Raw genomic sequence first — 21626 nt, 5'->3', positions numbered from 1 at the left:
CTCATATTTTTGTATGAGGCAGTAGTTGGGCGAACTTTGGGTAGTAGCACTTTCTCTAACCTATATTTGAACGTATATTTCTGTTCAATTGAGAGTAGTTGCACTTTTTAACATACATTGGAACCTATATCTTGCAGCCAAATTTATGTGCTTTTTTTTTTGGCTTCCGCCTAGTGCTTCTTTTGAACCGGCAAGGATTCCGGTTCTGGCGCATGCTTGGAAGAAGATTTTGTTTATATGTACATGAGGAGGGCTTTTCAATGCGAAACCTTTAACTCAACTAGTAAAATGCCGGTGCGTTGCCACGATGCGACGATAGATATAAACACACTAAAAAGATTGTTAATATGCAAATATAGTGTCATCAACATATGGCATTGTTTCTAACTTCATTGAGTTCTCATGAGACGTTGGCAGGTGAAAACATAGCCATCATGTTCTCTTGTAAATCTTTTTTTTTCGAAATTATGCTTCAGACAGTGATGATTCAGTTGCAAGCCAAAAACTTTTGAAAAATATTTGAGCCGATCTATACACGTCTAAATGTGTAATGAATAAGGATTTTTTAAAAACTTGTGTAGTAAATAAGGATTATCTAGGATGATAAGTACAAATATTTTTAAGACATCAACTTAATTATTCAAAGTGTATTCTTTGACCATACACACAAAAATCAAGAACTTATTTGAAAATTTAATATAAATCCAAAAAATAAAATAAAAACCATACAACGAATTTTCCATATCACATCACACCATGTCTTATCATAAAGCAAATATTTCATGAAGTAAATAGTGCATGGAAATTGTAATGCGCCTAACTGCAATAGTGTTTTTATTTTTCTTAAAAGGAGCACCCGATTCCATTACATAATGGTCATCAAAACAAATACAAAGTTTCACAGCGATTCAGGTCGGAGAAACCTGGAATTCTGTCAACGCTCATCGTAGGCTGCAAAATTTGTGTGCCAATTATTACAGTCAAAGATAGAACGAAAACTAAACAGAAAAAATTAAGCCTAAAAAAGGCTCGCAATTCTCAGTAAATTATTCCATTTAGCGTCATGTCGAAGTCAGTGTTCTTCAGGGTGCAACAGATTCTGCACATCCGACTCCAGCTCCAAACAACCTACACGCCAACTAATCACAAGCAATATGTGGAAATGATTAGTGATACAGTCAATGAGATATGTTTTATATTTATCAGTGCATTATAAATGCACTTTGGCTCATAGGAGCATATGCTCCCATTATGTGAATCCACATTTCAAAGTGTCAACCCTTGGTTCCATATTATTCCATATATAAGGTTTGTTAAAGGTAAGGTTTGTAATCTTTGACCAACTAACTATACAATATAAAATATCAGTGTGTACATAATCAAATGTAAATGATATAATAGTACATTACATTATGGTACTAATGATATTATTTTTATTTTCTAAATAAAAAATATATTTTTGTATAACATTAGTTAAACTTGACAAAGTTTGATTTTGGCCAACCCGCAGAGTAATAATACGAAATAAAGGGAGTATATATACTATACCATACAAAAGAACACACGATGAACTCATGAGAGCGTCAGCATTATTTTTCCACGCGAGGGGTTATTCCAGCCTCACAAACCCGAGGTCGCCGGCCCCCCTCGCCCTTGCCAATGCGCTCTCCATGGCCTCACCCTCCTCCAGGCCACCCTCGCACCTCCACGCCCTGGTTCTCAAGCTCGGCATGTCCGGTGACACCTTCACTACGAACCACCTGCTCATCTCTTACTCCAAATTCGGGCTCCTCGGGCACGCGCTCCAGGTGTTCGATGAATTGCTGCACAGGAACCTGGTTTCCTGGACCGCCATGGTGTCTGGCTCGGTACGCAGCGGCGCGCCAGAACTGGGAATACAGTTGTTTGTCTCCATGATCAGGGACGGCTTCTGCCCCAACGAGTTCGCCCTCGCCAGCGCGCTCCGTGCTGCGTGTGACCAGTCCATGGCCCACGTCAAGCTCCAGTTTGGCATTTCGCTCCATGGTGTCGCGGTGAAGGTTGGCGTGGATGCCGATCCTTTTGTAGGAAGCTCGCTGCTCCTCATGTATGCAAAACATGGGCGTGTAGCTGCTGCGGAGCTCGCGTTCGTGGAGATACGGCGCAAAGATTTGACTTGCTGGAACGCGATGCTCGATGGTTATGTATCCAATGGTTTTGGGCGTGACGCTCTGATGGTGGCGTCTCTGATGCACCAGTCCGGGCTAACAGCTGACATGTTCACCTACGTTTCAGCTGTCAAGGCATGTTTGATCGCCGGGGAGTTGGATTTTGGGCGGCAGCTGCATGGCAGTGTCATCCATAACATGTTTGAGTCTGATACCTCGGTGATGAATGCGCTTGTTGATATGTATTTCAGAGCTGGGCTGATGGGCATTGCCATGGCTGTTTTTGGTAGGATTCGGCACAAGGACACAATTTCTTGGAATACGGTGATATCCGGTTTCGCGCATGATGAAGATGAGAGGGCAGTTGTGGGCTGTTTTGCTGAGATGAAACAATCGGGTGGTAAGCCCAATGAAGTCACTTTATCTACCATGCTGAGGCTGGCTGGTGCCAAAGAGAATGCCTCACTTGGTCTTCAGATATTTGGGCTTGCCTATCGTTATGGCTACTCTGACAGTGTTCTTGTAGCAAATGCAGTTATCAACATGCTGTCTAGATGTGGATTGCTCTATTGTGCACATGGCTTCTTCAGTAACCTCAGTTTCAGAAACACAGTGACATGGAACGAGATGATCGCAGGTTATGGTCTATACAGTTGTTCAGAGGATGCAATGAGGCTCTTCCGTGATATGGTTTGCTTCGGAGAAAGACCGGATGAGTTCACCTATTCAGCTGTTTTGTCTGCTCTCCAAGAACCTCATGAACCAAAGAACCATGAACAAGTCCATGCAAGTATTCTGAAACAAGGTATCGCTTCACAGCAGTTTGTGTCGACTTCACTGATCAAGGCAAAGGCGGCTTTCGGATCAGTTCAGAGTGCACTGAAAGTCATTGAAGACACTGGCAAGATGGATTTGGTGTCGTGGGGAGTCATCGTCTCTTCATTCCTCAGTAATAACCTAAACGATGATGTCATTTTCCTTTTCGACTTGTTTAGAAGTGACTGCATGAACAAACCTGATGAATTCATCCTGGCTACAGTCCTGAATGCCTGCGCAAACGCTGCATTAATAAGGAAGTGCAGATGCGTCCATTCTCTTGTTATCAGGACAGGGCACAGCAAGCACTTCTGTGTGGCAAGTGCTCTAGTTGATGCCTACGCAAAGTGTGGTGACATAGCCGCTGCGAAGAGTGCTTTCGCCGCTGTTTCATCGAGTGGTGATGCCATACTGTACAACACCATGCTGACAGCTTACGCCAACCATGGCCTGATCGACAAAGCCCTCAGCCTCTACCAACATATGACACGAGCTCAATTGGTTCCCACTCCAGCTACGTTTGTTGCCATTGTCTCAGCGTGCAGCCATTTTGGGCTGATAGAGCAGGGAAAGCTTGTATTCAGTGTGATGCTGTCTGTAGATCAGGGTATGAATCCTACGAGGGCAAACTTTGCCACCCTAGTCGATCTCCTGGCGCGGAAAGGGCTCCTCCACGAGGCCAAAGGCGTGATTGAGGTAATGCCTTTCCAACCGTGGCCTGCGGTTTGGAGGTCTCTGCTGAATGGTTGCCGCATCCACGGGAACAAAGAACTGGGAGTGCTTGCAGCACAGCAAATCCTCAGAATGGTGCCAAGCAATGATGGCGCCTATGTTTCGCTTTCCAACGTCTTCGCTGGGGATGGAGAGTGGCATTATGCAGAAGAAGCCAGGAGGATAATGGCTGAGAAGCAAGTCAGGAAGGTGCAAGGGTATAGCAGGATTGAGATTTAGGGATAATGTTTATATAGGAGTTGCTAAGCTAGCACTAACAACAGAACAGCCATGTGGCTGCAAGAACTGATACTATCTCCGTGAACCTAGGCATATTTTTAGGGATTATTTTGCTACTGAAAGTCTGGAGCAAATACACCTAAAAATACGTCAGATATTCTGCTATTTGCTTTGGCTTGGAAATTCCTAAAAGGTGTTGCTATGATTTTATATTTCAAAACGGTGGAATAGCATGTACTGATAACGAATGGTGATTATTCATTAACGATCGGATCGGACTACTTAAGATAGATGGATCCAAGATCATATTGTCAGGCATACAAATTTTCTAATAGCTAATGGCAAGCATAGGCTAACTATGCTCCGCCCAAATACTTCTCATCTGTTTTGCAAAAATCTCTAAATTGCAAAGGCAGCTATTCAGAATTAATACAGATCAAGACGTAAAACTGAAAGGACCATTTTGATTCAAGCACCACAATTTATTTTGCGCTCGTAAAGGCAGATGAATGATCTGGCATATCTCCCATAGTTTGGCCCTTGTGTTTGGACAAAGATTCACTGTTCTTAAACACTAGGTTCCTTAATTGGTAGCAGCTATGAACCATTGCTGAGTGGCTCCTGGTTTACAATTCTAGTTTCTTCGTCATGTTGTGGTACTGCTTTGTTGCTCAGTGGCTCCTCCTTTATGTTTCTAGCTTCTGCATTAGGTTGCTGCTCTATTGTGGAGTCGTTCGGAGACACATGAGTCACACTTGGTTTAGCTACCTCATTAGGTAGAGGAACTGCAGTGTCAATGTGTGGTTCCTGCTTTACACTTCTAGGATCCTCATTAGGTTGCATCACTGCGTCTCTGGGTGGCTCCGGTTCCACACTTCTACCTTCCACGTGAGGTTGAGGCATTGCTGCGTCAATGAGTGGCTCCTGCTTTACACTTCTCGGTTCCTCATTAGGTTGCACCACTGCTGCATCTCTGGGTGGCTCTGGTTCCACACTTCTATCTTCTACATGAGGTTGGGGCATTGGAGTGTCAATGAATGGCTCCTGCTTTATACTTCTAGCTTCCTCATTATGTAGAACCATTGGAGTATCACTGGGTGGCTCCTGTTCAACTCTTCCAGCTTCCTCATTAGCTTGCAGAATTGCAGCATCTCTGGGTGGCTCTGGTTCCACACTTCTATCTTCTACATGAGGTTGAGGCATTGCGGTGTCAATGAGTGGCTCCTGCTTTATACTTCTAGCTTCCTCATTATGCAGAAACATTGGAGTATCATTGGGTGGTTCATGTTCAACTCTTCCAGCTTCCTCATGAGCTTGCAGAATTGCAGTGTCACTGGGTGACTCCTGTTCTACTTTTCTAGCTTCCACATCAGGTTGCAGAATCGCAGTGTCACTCATCGGCTCATGGTCCATTCTTATAGTTTCTTCATCAGGTTGCAGCATTACAGTGTCGATGGACGGATCTTGTGTTGTTTCCGCTGGCTCCATGGGAACATCAGATTGATGACTGTCTCCAGGCAATTCTTCATTCTTTTCTACATTAACTGCTTGGCCATTATTCTTGATGAATTTCTGCTTGTTCCGTTGCTTCTTGAAACCACCTTTTTTGGCCTTGAGTGGTTTTGGAGTTTCAATTGGCCTTTTCTCTGGCTCCTTACCTTGCCTTTTTCCAGGCACAACAATATATTTTGTGCTACCATTTGCACAACCCTCTGATTGGCCTGCAAACAAATATAGCATGCGGATGATTCGATGTCCAACCCAACACCGAAAGGAGGAAAGAAGTACAATTTCGGCAGAATAGCTAGGATTGAACAAGAAAAAACACCTCTTTCGAAACGAACAGAACAGGAAAAAATACCTTGGATGGCAAGAAGAGCAGTTCTTGCAGCTTTTATCTCTGCCTCTTTCTTTGTACGTGCTGTTGCACCAATGTAATGTATTCCACCAATCTCTACGGTGCATATGAAAGAACCTACTCCTGAAGTTTGTTTGACGCAAATATATGATGGAATAGCGTAATTCATCTTCTGAGCATACTCCTGAAGAAGATTCTTGCACAGGCCAGTTTCTTGCTGGAAAGCATGGGAAGATGTGTCAAGAAAGCACAGCATCCAGGAAAGAGACTAGTAGATTGTTATCATAATTTAATCATTCTCCTAAGAACTAGGAAAACTCAATCCTATAAAGCATGGCTTTAGACATGGTAGCAAAATTTGACACTTGTACTGTGAGGTAAAAAAAATCTTGTTCTAATGAGGGAAACTTCCCCATGGAACCGAAATAATAGAATTTTCTGCATCTTCATTACTAACTTAATAATACGTTTAGGGAAGACACTAGTAAAATGAGGAGCTTGAATAAATAGGAGCAATTTCCTTCAGAAATAAACACAAACAAATGAGAGTCAACGACACTAGTGTCGAATTTGGCAAAGTCGTGAAATAACAACAGCTCTCCACTGCACCTTAAGATACTACAGCCAAGCTATTGAAAGACTAACAAGTAAAGGAACACAAAAGATATTAGCATTCACACAGCCCATTCAATTGGTGTTTCATCACAACTGAACTTGAAGCATATCTCTCATATTTAAGAAAACATGAAAATGTTGTAGGCAACAGAACAGATGTGATTTCACAACATGATTCAGGCGGACGAAGGTGGTCAGCTTCTCCCCAACCACCAAATAGGACGAACATAGATCGTCACCCATCCCCTTACTAGCTAGCTTCTATGTTGAACACAAAATTCTTTTCTGACCATACAAGTTACAGACAAGAAATCTTTCTAGCCATTTCACATAAGCAAAGCCAGACTTGAGAAAAAAAAAACCAATGAACAACTTACGACTGCAGGGATGCTGGCATTGGTGGCCACCGCAGCAGACTTGCCGATTTCCATGAGCGCGACCTCGGCAGCGGACTGCTCGGCAGCCTTGCGGCTGAAGAAGCCGGGCAGCGACTCGTACTTGGCGTTGTTGATGAGCACCGTGGACCTGAAAACTGGCTCGTGGGAAGGCCCCTCCTTGAGGGTCTGGTACTCGGGCGCCATGAGGCCGGCCTTCTGCGCGTACTCCTGCAGCCTGCTCTTGAAGACGTAGCAATTCTCCACCCCTGCGGCAAATCAAGCGTGCCAGAGCTCAGGAAACGACGTCGTGGCACATTATTGGATTTGAAAATTGGGATTTGGGGACAGTTCTATGCTAATACTCCGCAGCAAGTTCTGAGAAGATACGCAGTAGCAGCAGGTCTGGGTGCACAAGGGGAAGATATCTGTAGTAAATTCTCGATCCGGAACAGCCGTCTCGGAAATAGCGAAGTTGGGGAAGGGGAGCGAGGAGGGGGGAGGGTGGCGGCGGCAGAGGTCAGGGGAGAGGGGAGAGGGGAGGGGTTCTTACTGATCCCGCCGCCGCTGCCGTTGGGCGCTGGCGAGGAGTTGGCGTGCTCCGGCGGCGCCGACATGCCGGCCCCGTCCATGTCCACCGAGCGCCGCTGTGGAGAATCAGGGAGAGACGAGGGTTTTGTGCGGCCTCTTGTTGTGCTTGTGCAGCGGTGGTGGGCTGATGTGGTATGTGTGTGCCTTTAGCCGTCGGGGACAGGTAAAATATTCGTCGGTGCCATGTTCCCCAAAGAGAATATTTTATTGTTTCCCAATAATAACAAAAATTGTAAAATTACAATCAAAACCCTTTTATGTGCTGATAAATAGTATTAAAAAACAGGAATGCAAGAGTGTAAATTTACAATAGCCAAACAATGACACTTTGCAGCCAAGTCACCAAGGTTTCTTCACGGATGTATATTTAGGTTCTTATTGTTTATTAAAAAAAAAACACAAATCTTGGTAGCACCTACCGCAATCCTTTCAAAAATATGGCACACTTGAAAAAAGTGAAATGTACTTTGTTTCAACTGCGAGTGTAGGCGATAAAAAGAAAATGTAACAACAGAATCGCAAGTCGATTTAGATAACATGATCTTATTTAGCTAGGGAGGTGCTTCAAGGAATGTAGCAAAATTGCAACTCTTTGCATTCAGAAGGTAGCTAGGGAGGTGCTTGGAGTGACAAAGGGTAAGAAGCCAGAAGCTAAGGACACATGGTGGTGAAATGCGGATGTCCAACGGGCCATCAAGGAGAAGAAGTGCTACAAGAGTTGCCACCACGATAGAAGCACAAGTAACATGGTGGAGTATAAAGAGGCCAAGAAGAATGCAAGGCGGGTTGTGAGTGGAGCAAGAGGCGAGCTATATGATAGACTAGGCACAAAGGAGAGCGAGAAGGATATCAACAAGATGGCAGAAATTCATGAGAGGAAGAAGTGCGACCTAAACCAAGTTAAATGCATCAAGGATGAGGCTAATCGACTTTTAGTGAGGAGATCAAGAATAGATGGAGGGTGTACTTTGATAGTTTATTCAACGATGGGAACGAGGGCACTATGCCCAAGTCGGATGATTCCTTTGATGACACCAATATGCATTTCGTGTGGAGGATCCAAGAGCTTGAGGTTGAGGCCCTTAAAAGGATGAAAGGAGGAAAGGCCCTTGGCCCTGATGATGTTCCAATTGAGGTGTGGATAAGCCTTGGAGATGTGGCAATAGTATGGCTAACTAAGCTATTCAACCATATTTTCGGTTAAACAAGATGCACGAAGAGTGGGGAAAGCATATTAGTACCCATGTTCAAGAATAAAGGAGATATTCAAAGTTGTACTAATTATCGAGGGATTAAGCTTAAAAGCCATATTATGAAACTTTGGTTGAGAATCATCGAGCATCGCTTGAGGAGAGTGATGAATGCCACTAAAAACCAATTCGGTTTTATGCCAGGAGGTCGGCTACAAAGGCGATTTTGTTACTTCGCCAACTTATGGAGAGATATAGGGAGCAGAAGAAGGACCTACATATGGTTTTCATCGACTTGGAGAAGGCATATGACAAGATACCAAGGGCGTTTATGTGGTGGGCGCTGCAGAAACACAAAGTTTCAACAAAGTACATTACCCATCATTAGAGATATGTACGACCGTGTTGTGACAAGTGTTCGCGCAGGTGATAGTGAGACCGATACCTTCCCAATAACGATAGGACTATATCAAGGGTTAGCATTGAGCCCATACATGTTTTCCTTGGTGATGGATGAGGTGACCAAAGATATACAAGGAGATATTCCTTGGTGTATGCTCTTTGCTGATGATGTGGTGCTAGTAGATGAACTAGGATCGGTGTAAATAGGAAGTTAGAGCTCTAGAGGCAGACGTTGGAGTCAAATGGGCTTAGAGTTTAGACTTAGCAGGACCAAGGCGGAGTACATGCGATGCGGCTTTAGTGGTGTTGCCGGCGAAGTGGAGATGTCAAATTAGAAGGACAGAGAGTGCCTAAGAGGGACACCTTTCGATACTTGGGATCAGTGTTGCAAAGCAATGGTGATATCGATGAGGATGTTTGCCACAGGATCAAGGCAGTGTGGATGAAGTGGCGGCAAGCATCTGGTCCGATGTGACAATAAGGTTCCACAAAAGCTATAAGGTAAGTTCTATAGGACGGCAGTCAGACCGGCGATGCTATATGGAGCAGAATGTTGGCCAACTAAAAGAAAACACATCCAACAAATGAATGTCGTGGAGATGCGCATGCTACGATGGATGTGCGGCCGGGACCGGATTAGGAACAGGGTAATTCACGATAGGCTAGGGGTGGCACCGATCAACGAGAAGCTAGTCCAACAACGACTTAGGTGGTTTGGGCATATCCAGCGGAGGCCTCCAGAAGCTCCAATTAACAGTGGAATTCTAAGGAGTATGGAGGAGACAAGAAAGGGTAGAGGATGACCAAAATTAACTTGGATGAAAGCGGTAAAAAGAGACTTGAGGGATTGGAATGTATCTAAAGTCTTGGCTCTTGATAGGACTACATGGTGATCAGCGATCAATATGCCAGAATTTTAGTTTACTCTCTTTTTTCCTTCTCCTTCTTGTTTTGGCTTCCTTTCGTTTCTTTTGGGTTTCATATCTAGCATATCCAACTTTCTTGGCAAAAGGCTCTAATACTGTAGCGGAAGTTTTAGTTTTTAGTTTTCTTTTTCTCTTTTTTGGATGTGTGCATCCATAATATTTTAGGGTATTGCGTTGTTGCAGAGGCTGGATATAATTGGTATCCTTCGATATTAATATATTCCCTTTATCAAAAAAGCTAAACTCTCATTCGCTTTCATTTATGCTGTCAAACACGCTTCTAGAGGTAGTCCTTAGCAGTCTTTAGCACTCACTGCATTGGCAACAACTGCACGCGATACCATTCCCATTTCTCCTCTATGTATATGTATAGAAATCAAATCGAACACAACTTCAATCTCCGCAATTGCCGCTCCTCTGTGACTGTCGGTCTTGACACGCTCTTTCCTCCTGCTCCAAGGATTGCCATTACCGTTCTCTCCTTGGTGTTTGCACTACTCTATGTTCTCTCCGACGATAGAGCTCAGTTTGCGATGGTCATGGTTCATCAGGGATGGTGAGGAGCCAAGGATTCACGGAAGCCTCAGCTGTAAGCCTATAAGGGAGGAGGCAATCACTACCTGTGATCTCAAGAGAAAATAAGTGAATCCGAGTTGGTAGAAATGGTACCAATAGTAGCCCTTTTTAAATGGCCTAAGCACAAAACATGACCAGGCTAAAATCTTTGGAAGCGAAATTGATCATTAGGACGGTCTCAGGATAAAAACCACCCAGCCAACAGTCACTAGTGAAATACAATCACTCGAAAAAATAGTGAAATCCTTAATGCCCTCACAACCTCAAGCATTTCCTCGCATGCTATGAAATCTCACATAAAATTCATTTCACCACATCCCAAAATAAGATTGCCAGTTGTTTGAATGAAACATCGCCAGCATCTTGTTTGTGATGCCTCCAACTTGTCAAGATAAACTCAGTACATCCAACACTCTTCAGGGTTCAAGCTCATGCTGCATAATCCTAACCATCAAAATAGACCACGTATAATGCCAGGCACAATATTTAGAGACCACAGCTATCTCGATTTTTTAACAGCCCATGATACTATGCGGAAAAAATAAGAACAATGTGTACAGACACAAGCTTCTTCTTCACTTAATTATTCATCAGAATGTCAGATACACCCAAGGATAAACATGCATTACATCTTAAGAGAGAGTTAACTACTGTACAAATGCAGTTCATATATACAAATAGACAGTGAAGCCAGAGCTGTGACAATGAATGAGCTGGAGAATACTAATTCAAGCAAGCCATGGTAACAACTCACCTCTAATCCTATATTAGCTGGAAAAGGAGCATCTATCTATGCAGAACATCTGTGAGGAGGCATGTGCATTGCATTCTCCCTCCCTGGCCCATATAAACAACCACTTGCTCGAGCAGGCCACCGCCAAACCCGACTTATGATATGAAGCGTCGGCAAACCTTTTTACACTTTGGAAAGAAAGAGAACTGACTAAGAGAACAATCCAAATGCGGACGGCTATTTACATTTCAGCTAACCTAGGTATGATTATTTGAGAAGCCTCCTAGTTCACTGATGGGGACAACAGCTGCCTATCACTTTCACAACCTTCTGCAGGGGAGGCTAATGAATCTTTTTTTGTATCTTACAAATTGCACACGCCGATCAGAGATGTAGATGCCCAACACAAGCAATATGGACCAAAAGCCGCAGCACTAGCACCACCACCATGTTGCTGACCAGGCTTTGTATCATCTTGTATCTTGTAGCTGAACCTGCTGCGGATCCAGCAGTTGGCCAATCATATGGCCTACTGATTGCATCGTCATTGCATGCCACAAGATTGTAAACCTCATCTTACTTGATAATTGTCCTCAGCATAGATAGAGACCAGAGCATTATCACCAGCACCAGCAGCCAAGAGAGATTTGTACGGATGGAAAGAAAGGCAGTTTACACTGCCTATTCTTTGGCCCATAAAAGATGGCTGGTAGCGAATGATCGTTAATTGTTCTCCTTCAAGACTGAACACTTTAATCATCTGCTTAGCTGAGCCACTTGCAATGACCGGGGCATGTCTATGAACAGCTAATGCAGTTAATGAACCCCTGTGAGCTTCAATAGTGAGGTAGGGTTCAGCTGCCCTTCTAATATCAAGAAACTGAATGTCTCCAGCTTGAGATGCGCTTACAATCTGTGATCACACATATTATATAGCTTTGTAAAGCTCAAGCATACCTTTTTTTCCAAATATACCACTTTAAACAATTAAAAATATAACACCACAAAGAGCACAACAATACAGAAGATGTCATCAAAATACCTTGTATGGATCAAATCCAGGCTGAAATCCTATACCGACAACCTTTTCAGTTCTTGGGGAATGTGGTCTTGCCATATAAACTAACCTGCATCATTGAAGGAAAAAACATCAGAATGAATGAGCATAAATGGGGATAAAAGGCAACACAGAATGAATCTACTACGCTGAAGATATGGATGATATCTCCTGAAACATCATGAAGGGTAAAGGACAGAAAAAGATCTTTGCTTACCTGTCGGGAGTACGAACATCAAATATTCTCACGGATGCGTCAATAAAACCAGCAGCAAATTGACCGGATCGAACTTGAGATGCAGACTGAAACAGAAATAGCAAGCAATGGTCATTCACAACACAAGATGCAAAGCTCATCAATACGACTTGACACAATAGCTCAAATGGGATACAAAGTCCTATGGATCAAAAATACATAAATTCTTAAGAGGCAAGACACCAAATGTTATTTCGCTAATTGTATTCCTTACATAATGGAAAAGGGCCAACAACAAAACAAGCTAACAAAAACCAACTGAAATACACTGCTTATACTCTTAATTGAGTTAAATTTTGGAATAACCTGTGCGCAAATACTTCAGAAAAAAAATACTCTAGCATACAATGTTCAACCTAAGAAAATGACCAGTACCAATAGAAAGCAGCCCCAAACCCTTTAAGATTTCATTTCCCTTTGTGCGACAGTGCAAATATCCCAGTTCAACCAAACTAATGAATATGAAACTTGTATCTCATAAAACATATAGCTAACGGTGAAACACCATACGTATTGGCAACACTGATTAGTATGAAAATTTGGCAAGCCGCCAAGTATAGAGCAGGAGCAGCAGATCAGAAATGAAGCATATATAGATAACTGACCAATTCTTAAGCAAGGTCCAAAAACTGACTAGCTTAACAACAATTTTGCATACAATTATTCTGATGATTCAAAGAGCACATTGTAACCAGAACTCACCAGAGCTGAAATGCCGCTGTCAGCAGATGATTGTATGGTGTGGAGAAGTTGCTCCTTGTCAAGATCCCATACAAAGATGGAAGACATGTCACCAGATGCATACTGGTGTATAACAAACAGAGTAGGTTCCAGTATTAGAGCAGTCTTAATAAAATACAGATGTACCTAAGTCATTCGAAAGAGACATCAGAATATCACCAGATAACCAGATTGCTGTTGCCAGTCAACAACAGCACTACGTCCAACAGCTCGATGGCCCTGAACTGATGAGAAAGCAGTTACAAGTTGCTGTCCACCCTTTTGGGTATAGTTTCTCCATATACGGACATTTCCATCACCTGCAATGTGAAAATAGATATCACAAACAGTACATATTAACAGTACAGATACAACAGACAACAATAAAGAGGAGAGACATACTTGAGCCAACTAAAAGCAAGCTTTCATCAAGCTCATTGATAAGCAAAAGTTTTGATAGACCTCTCTCAGATAACTTGTGGTTTTCAAAAGTATTCACTGGTAGAGCATCGTCATAGTTCCACACTCTGGCATAGGATACAGTAGGGCAAAACTTTAGACAACTGCATTCATGCAACTAATACACAATTATTTTCAATTCAAGAGGTTCTAACCAAAAAAAAATCACCTTATTTGCTCGTTCTCATCAGCTGCAACAACGATTGGTGCAAAAGGCAAAAGCAATGCTGATTTTGTACCCAGCTCAAACCTTGTATCCCAACTAGCAATTTGGCTGGTCATCTTGCATGCTGCTATTCCGGCCGACCAGAAAAAGGAGAAGAGGAACCGTCACAAATGAAACACAAATAAGTAATGAATTTTAAAAAAACAATACTTCAATGCAGAATAAACTGTCAATCCACATACAGGAACGCTGACATTTTCCAATGCAATCCATTGCAATTCGTTCCCGCTCTTCTCTTCTAGCACTTGCTTCCCCGTTATCATCAGAATTATTTAGAAGTGGCCTAGAGAAGTGGCCACAACTCCAGTTATAAATTGTTGATTGGGGAAGTATATTAAGCTCACTGGTACTGGGCGCTGCAGCAGAGCTTAAGACCGGATCAGCTAAGCCATCAGGGGAATTCAAGAGGTGTGGTCTAAACTCCATAGAACACACGCGGCGCAGCCCTGTAAGGTAATCATGCTGAGGGGGGCTAACAGGAGGAGTCCTAAATGCCATTGAGAAATTTGCTGCACAATGTTGGAATTAGTCAATGAACAGTTAATCCTATTGAAAGAAAAAGGTAAGAGACACTACAAGCACATTGCAAAAAAAGAGATTATAACCTACCAGAGTTCATGTCAAACCAGGAAGAAGAACGTGCCATTCCAATGTTTGATGAAGGAGCAGATGTCTCGCCTGCACCCCCACTGCCAAATCTATTTCTCATGACCACTTGCTCGACCCCTACGTGGGATAGTGCTTTCCGGCCAATACTTGCAATTCTTGGATAAGGGTCTTTAGCAACAGAGCACATAGTCGAAATAAATTGAGAATAAATTCCACTATCAATAATAGGCCTTGACCTGGTGTAGTTGAGACCGCCGTTACTTGCATTCTCCCTAAGCAATATGCCTGAATCAGAGTGCTGAGAAGAATCGTCTGACTGAGGAGACCCATGCATGATGCTGTTTGTCGCGATCGGGCTGCTCGTAGAAATTCTCCCATCACGACCCGTGGCACTGTTATCACTACCAACCCTTAACACAGGACCAATATGAGAAGAGAGACCACTGCTGCCTTGCAGAAAGTTGCTGGGACTGTAAACATTGCTTGGGTTATTAATATTGGCCAATGATGGTAATGACTTTAGTAGTGAATTGGTTTGAGGTCTCCAGTACTCCGCAGCAACAATTTTGAGATGTTTGTTGTGGCCCAACGCAAAGCGGGTAAGAGCTGGAAGACATCAGCTTGACTCAAAATGATTGCCACAAAGCTAATAGGAAAAAAAAAGACTATTTAGGAAGTGCAAGATATTTTTCAGGTCCACATACCTACAGACACCTCAGCTCTAACAAGAGGGCTACCATCTGAAGAAAGTTGCAGAAGGCTTCGAACAACATTTATTTCAGCCCTCGCCTTTTCATCATCATCAGAGTCATCATCACCTCCATTCACTGATGAAGATCCAATATCCAAGAGATTTCCAAGAGCAAAAACAGCAGAGGCTCTAACCTGCCAAGGCCAAATATTTATTGCTTAAGTTGTTAACTGGCAGTAAGGAATAAATGAAACAACATGAAGTATACCGTACCTCAGGTTGAGGCTCGGCCAATAAACATATAACAATTTCTGGTGCATTTGATTGTAGACCAAGTAACTGAGCCTCAGGAAAATCCTCCCACAGTTTGCCAAGGCATAAACAAAGCCATTGCAAAAGCAAAGGCTCTGTTTGTGCATCATGAGGATTCTCAGGTTGCAGATGTCTCAGGCAAACATCTATAAGACCTGCGTTCATACAAGCCTCTTGACCCCTCCTATGCCCATCCACAATAACTGCTAAAACAAAAGCAGCCATGGCACGCTGCTCTGGGTAAGCATCCAAACTGTCGAGAAACCTGATAAAATATGCATGCCCTCCATCTTTCACCAAATCAACCTGGCATGACTGTCATTTCAACGAAAAGAGCAACTAAGTGAGCACCAGACTCTTTCAATATAACAGGAACAGCTGCAGAAAATTTCGAAGCAGAGCAAGTACCTTATCAAGAGAGAGAATTTTTGTCCATATGAACACAAGAATTTGACGCAACTCCATCGCACTTGTTTGAAGAAGTTTGAGCACGTAAGGGAAGATACCAACAGACAAGGCCTAAAACAATGATGCAACATTGTTTGAATAAGGATTAAATAACCAGAATTTTGTACAAAAAAAAGGTCTGCAGATTATGTCAGCTACATACCAAATCAACTGCCCACGGTCCCATGTCAAGAAATCTTCCGAGAAGAACGAGCGCTCTAAATCTGTGTGATTGACTAAGCAGGACCTACGCAAAGCATGGTTGTATCAGGAGAAAAGGAAAACAACAAAAGAAATATTGCTGACAACTGTACGAAAGTGTAGCACATTCTCCCAAATCAGCACTGGTAGCATGAGGTCGGGAACCAATGAAGATAACAACATGATATAAACAGAACCAAGATGGTAAAATAGGCGACGAGAGGTGGACAAACCAAACAATGTCTCTTGCCTCTTACTTGGAGAGTTTGTTACAGTCTCAAATAAAAAAAACACTACTAGCCTCAAGAAAAGTTGCCCAGAGACACTGCCTTACCTGAAGAACAATGGGTAATTGTTCAGGTGGTTTCTTATCCTTCGAGCCATGATCAAGCCACACTTCAAATGCTGTCAATTGTTCCGTGAAAAATGGGCTCGGCTGTTTGAGTAAGGAGACAAGCTGAGTGATGGTAATGAAGCGATAAGTCAAATGGCATAGTAAAACCAACAATAAGTAGCAAGACCTGAAACTCTGCGTTAGGATCAGCAATCAATTGAGGAAGCTTGGAAAGGCAGATCTCCGCAGCCATGTCCCATGCATCCCTGACATTTAGCTAATTACAGAAAACGCAGAAAAGGTATCTATTATACAAACACTTGATCAGTTTAGTTAATTACCACATGTGGTGTTGATGTGTTGGTGGCAACATTGGGTATGTAATTGGAGAACAGTTTGCAGACCGCATGATTCTCTCAGCAAGTAGGAAGTTGCGGAAAAGACTAGCGACCAAAAGATCCTGCCTGAAAAGCCTTTGGAATAGTTCTGCACAGTGAAATTTGATCATAAAAGTGATGCCTGTTGATATTACTTTTTAACTCAAATGACCTTCCATACCATGAGGAAGAACATTCCATGCAATAGTATCTGTAATAGCAGTGAAAATCCAGTTCAACTCCCCCAGGAGTGTTTTACGGTCATTTTGCCTTCCAGGAATTTGGTCAATAAGAGAGTGATCCAGAGAACCACGGAGTAATGATCGATTACAAAACCTGCATAGTTATAGATGTTCACAGATCAGTACAAATGTCAGTTCAAATCAGAAGGGGGGCTATACAGATACATAGAGAGAGAGAGAGGGAAGAGGGGGGGGGGGGGGGGGGGGACCAGTGCAACGCCATTTTGATGGGTGTGGTCAGGCAAGCTGTAAACACATCAGCAGGATATTCTGCACTCTGTGGAAGAGTTTGATGTGACTCGCACGCAGCAAGGAGAATGCAATCCTTCGAAGATGTAGAAGAGCTTGAACTCCAGTCTAGGCGCTGAAGTCAACATAAGGAAACATAATGAATATTAAACCATCCAAGAATCATACATACGTAAAATACTACAAGTCTATGATCCATAAATCATGTTTCTTCTAATGTACAAAAATTAGCAGGAGCTATAGTATATACCTCAAGAAAAGCTTTGACAATCATTCCAGCTGCTGAGCAGTCGAAAACATAAATCGATGGTGTTTTCAGCCATGAATCAAGATCAGTAATCGGAAGAGGGATATACTGTGTGTAACTCTGCATCAAAGTACAAAAAGGACGCTTATTAAATAGTGCATTAACATATTCAATGGCTGACTCTTTAGCAACATTCACCTTGTTAAACACCCAAATCTCCCCATTGGCTGTAGGCTTTGGTACGCCATGACCATTGTAATGAAAAAGAACTCTCTCTGATCTGGCATATTTGCGGCAAGTATTACAAAGCTTCTTTACTTCTTCGACTGTGGGATCCAGCTGAAGCTTATAACGAGCCTGCAAACATCATTAGCACATGAAGATGTAAGCAGTGATATCAATTTATCAGAACACTATCTAAGTAAAAAATAGTGTGTCACCTTAGGTTGCCATCGCTCATACTGTGAGTGTAATGTTTTTCCAATAGTTTCAAGCGCTTTGGGAGGTGCCATAGAAAATGGATCTGCAAAGAAAAGCTGTGAGCAGATAACAAGGTAACTGAAGTGCAATACAGTTTTGACATACTATGCTATCAGCTATCTACAACGATAACCAATTAACCATCACCCATATCTAAATCTGGTACATTTCACATTCTCAACAAATAATTATCACAACTATTAACAAATCAAGTTCATATCATCCACCGACCTTGAAATTTAAAATGCAGCCTAAAAAATATACCAGATTTTGAAAATGCAGCCTAGACAACTTTAATTCCCCTCTAGAATCGAACACCACAGTTTGGGTTAAAGCAAACAGGACATTCAGCAGTTGTTTTATAAATAGATGCCAGAGTGATCTCTTTGTTGCAAACTTGAAATCTCCTCCAGCTATCAATGTAGCCTTGGCAATCAGAAATGCAAAATAGAAAAAAAAAACATTTCCAGTAAAATGGCAAAAGTACTAATAATTAATAATACAAAAAATATTAACTTTGTTATAACTAGTAAGACACATAAAAGGTAAAAAAAAATTAAACAGATATGGAGCTGCATACCGCACCATGAACACAAAAAATAATCACCAATAGATGATTTAAAAAATTCTCATACACACATGACCAGATGTTTACCTATCCAACACTCCATTCTTGCACAAGGGGAAATTTTAATTACATCCGGTGGATCAACACTAATGTTTAAGCATAATACAAGTGCAACACATCCAGTCTTCATCTGCAACCAGAGACAACTATTAGTATATGGAATATGCAAAACGTGAGCAGTTTATGAAAATAACACCATCCAAAGGTTATACCACAATTGATAAGAGTAGAAACAAATACTAAAACAGCCACAAGGAGCAATAAGGAAGGAATGACTAACACAGACCAACACTCTGACAAAACTAGAGAACCAATTGTGATACTAAAGCTATTTATTCATTAGCATTAGCTAGGTCCACTAGAAATGAACAAACTACAGCTGTGTCAAAATTTATATTTATAATAAATGTAATAGCTCCTTGCTGACATAATAATTTAGCATAAATCTTTTTTACAAAACTCATGATAGGTAGTAGGCACACAAATAGTTAATAAAGTTAAGGACAATGTTCTAGTCCAGACAAATAAACATAATCTGCAAACCTGCTAGAGAGTTAATTTGTATATGAAGGGGACGGGTAGCTTACTATACATCCAACTTCTACAAAGAGTTTATAGAGAGTAAAAGAACTAGTTAGGTGAACATCCTTCTCCAAAAGCAATTAGCCAAATCTCTACTCCTAAATAAATCTCACAGGAAATTTCAAGGGCAATAATGTTGAATTGTTTTCAAGCATGGTAGCCTCATCTTAATCATCCAAGTCATCTTCCTCGTATTGCCATGAGTTGTAACACCATATATACTTCAAATTTATGGCATTGCCAATGTGAGATCCCATAAACCCCCGTGTACTCACAGTCACGCGCCTAATTCTTAACAATGGAATTTCTTAAGACCATCAGTGACACTTGTACATTGGGTAGACAACTTTTCCTTGAAAACTTTTACAGCGATCCAGAATTTGATCATCGCCTCACTCCCTACTTAGCTTCACCACACACAAAACGTCCGCAGCAAGAATCAACTTTATCCACTTGATACCCATACAATATTTGGGTATTGCATACCAACTTTAACATTTAAAAAGAGACGTGCTCTGTTGGTTAAAATCACAACACCTATCGTCACACAACTTCCTCAAAGTGGGTTGGCCAGAATGATAATCATATGAGAAAGTGCTCTGATAGTAATTGTGTTACTTGACTTGCTTATTTGAATTATTTTTTTTTTTGACCGATTAATCACACTCACGGTGGTGATCTTGGTGCTGCATTTACTTGTAACGATACCGTGCAGCACCTATTTTGTCGACGGATAAGCAGGATTACGATATAACATAGCAGCAACGATAACGGTTCCCTTTTGCATTAATTAATGAATGGAACGGACAGCGCACATCAACATCTCCATGCATTTGGGAGGAGAATGGCATCGATTCACAGCTAACAATAATAAGTATGCTCATAGTCCGGACCCTGGATAGCCGGTCGACAGATTTGGTTATCCAGCTAACACTAAATCATGACAACTCAAGAGTTTATCACCTTACCGATTATATATTGTTATTAACAGTGTGGTGGTGAATCAAAAATGATAAACGATACTACATTCACACGTAGGAACATAAGCCAGAAGCAGCTACTCCACATTTAGCTCATTCGACTAGGCGCGCTGTTAAACCGTAACCTCATGAGCATCACCTGACCGCTTCCCTGGGGCCTAACCATGGCAAATATAAGGACGAAATGATCAACAACAGGTGTAGGGGGGAAACAGCAGCTATATCCATTACCCGGTCCTTTGGGCGCCACTTGGAGACGGGGCCGCTGGTGGAGGGCCCGGCGGCGGCGGCAGCGGCCTCATCGAAGCCGTCGTGGCGCTGCTCGCAGAGGACCACGGTCTGCGGCAGGCAGGCGACGAGGCCCACGGCCCGCCCGTCGTCCTCCTCCTCCTCCCGCTCGGCGGGGAGCAGCGGGTCCGGGCCGTTGGCGGCGGGGAGGTCGGCATCCGCGCGGAGGGCCACCGCCGCGGCCGCCGGGGAGGGCGTGGGGAGCGAGGGCGAGGAGGACGAGGAGGAGGAGGAGTGCACGAGCCTGGACGCCATGAGATCTCCCAATGCCATCTACGTCTCGCCGGTCCCTCCCGCGAGGTTCTCACCCGGCTCGCCACTCCGCGGCCATCTCGGGGCGGGGTGTGTAGGGTGTGATGCGTGGGCAGCGCGTGTCGCTGCCTACATCGATCGGACCGGCCCGGCGCGGCGAATCCGAATCCGGCCGCCGGGGACGGGCGCCGGCGAGGGGCTGGGGAGGAGGCGCGCGTGGGCGGGGTTTAGGGTTAGGGTTTGGCAGCGCGGGGATGCGGCGGAGGGAGAGGGTGGGGAGGAAGAGAGAGGCAGCCCGAGGCGAGGAGAGAGAGATGGACGGGGAAAACAGTAGTATAAAAACTGGAAACTGGATTCTCTCCTCTCTTTTTCTTCCCCGGCCTTGGCTTGTTTTCTTCTTTTGGGGTTTGGTTTGGTTGCCTGCCCTCATTCCCCTCAAGATGAGTAGGTGCGCGCAGCCTCGTGCCCGTGTGTTTTGCTTCCTCAGCTATTGTGCTAAGCTTCAGCTTCTCTTTCCTGGTACTAGTGCTTCTCTTGTCCAAGCATTTTCAGTGTGATCTCTATGTTACTTGAGCTGAGGTGATGTATTTTTTTACGGTCGGTTAGTTTATTATAGTTTTGTTGAATTTTGTGATGCGTGGAAATTTGCTTATAAAATGTTGTGGGTGAGTAGGTGCAAGAACAGACAAAGTTAGTTGGCCAGATAGCAAATTTGCAATAGAAATAATTCCACCTTTTCTCTTACTATTTTGTTCTTTGTGGCAGGGATTACTCATAATTTTTAATTATGCCACGTTTTACCCATCTTCT

The 21626-nt window shown here is 43.0% G+C and overlaps 3 protein-coding genes across 4 annotated transcripts; 1 reads left to right on the top strand and 2 right to left on the bottom strand.

Moving 5' to 3' along the window:
• The first annotated feature begins 1581 nt into the window (after positions 1 to 1581).
• On the top strand, positions 1582 to 4069 carry LOC127300084 (pentatricopeptide repeat-containing protein At3g09040, mitochondrial-like). The gene has a single exon (XM_051330160.1). It carries the CDS (start codon positions 1671 to 1673, stop codon positions 3912 to 3914), a length of 2244 nt encoding a protein of 747 aa, XP_051186120.1. The 5' UTR covers positions 1582 to 1670; the 3' UTR covers positions 3915 to 4069.
• Positions 4070 to 4358: 289 nt separating this feature from the next.
• LOC127300085 (double-stranded RNA-binding protein 8) lies at positions 4359 to 7477 on the bottom strand. The gene is made up of 4 exons (XM_051330161.2): positions 7315 to 7477; positions 6765 to 7030; positions 5776 to 5989; positions 4359 to 5635 (listed from the first exon to the last, which is right to left on the bottom strand). Exons 1-4 carry the CDS (start codon positions 7391 to 7393, stop codon positions 4512 to 4514), a joined length of 1683 nt encoding a protein of 560 aa, XP_051186121.1. The 5' UTR covers positions 7394 to 7477; the 3' UTR covers positions 4359 to 4511.
• Positions 7478 to 11001: 3524 nt separating this feature from the next.
• LOC127300082 (regulatory-associated protein of TOR 1) lies at positions 11002 to 21161 on the bottom strand. 2 transcript variants are annotated; one of them, XM_051330158.2, is made up of 23 exons: positions 20508 to 21161; positions 18742 to 18844; positions 18047 to 18129; positions 17805 to 17963; positions 17610 to 17726; positions 17320 to 17474; positions 17050 to 17204; positions 16833 to 16977; positions 16679 to 16757; positions 16492 to 16593; positions 16120 to 16203; positions 15918 to 16028; positions 15471 to 15824; positions 15211 to 15391; positions 14507 to 15112; positions 14080 to 14406; positions 13841 to 13964; positions 13615 to 13739; positions 13393 to 13532; positions 13195 to 13296; positions 12454 to 12539; positions 12222 to 12306; positions 11002 to 12092 (listed from the first exon to the last, which is right to left on the bottom strand). In XM_051330158.2, exons 1-23 carry the CDS (start codon positions 20835 to 20837, stop codon positions 11751 to 11753), a joined length of 4095 nt encoding a protein of 1364 aa, XP_051186118.1. In that variant the 5' UTR covers positions 20838 to 21161; the 3' UTR covers positions 11002 to 11750. The 2 variants fall into 2 exon arrangements, with proteins under 2 accessions (XP_051186118.1, XP_051186119.1); XM_051330159.2 differs by having other exon boundaries at positions 13841 to 13961.
• Between the last annotated feature and the right edge of the window lie 465 nt (positions 21162 to 21626).

This window comes from Lolium perenne, chromosome 5, assembly GCF_019359855.2.
Source record: "Lolium perenne isolate Kyuss_39 chromosome 5, Kyuss_2.0, whole genome shotgun sequence".
NCBI lineage: Eukaryota > Viridiplantae > Streptophyta > Magnoliopsida > Poales > Poaceae > Lolium > Lolium perenne.
This window is presented reverse-complemented; position numbering and strand designations above follow the sequence as displayed.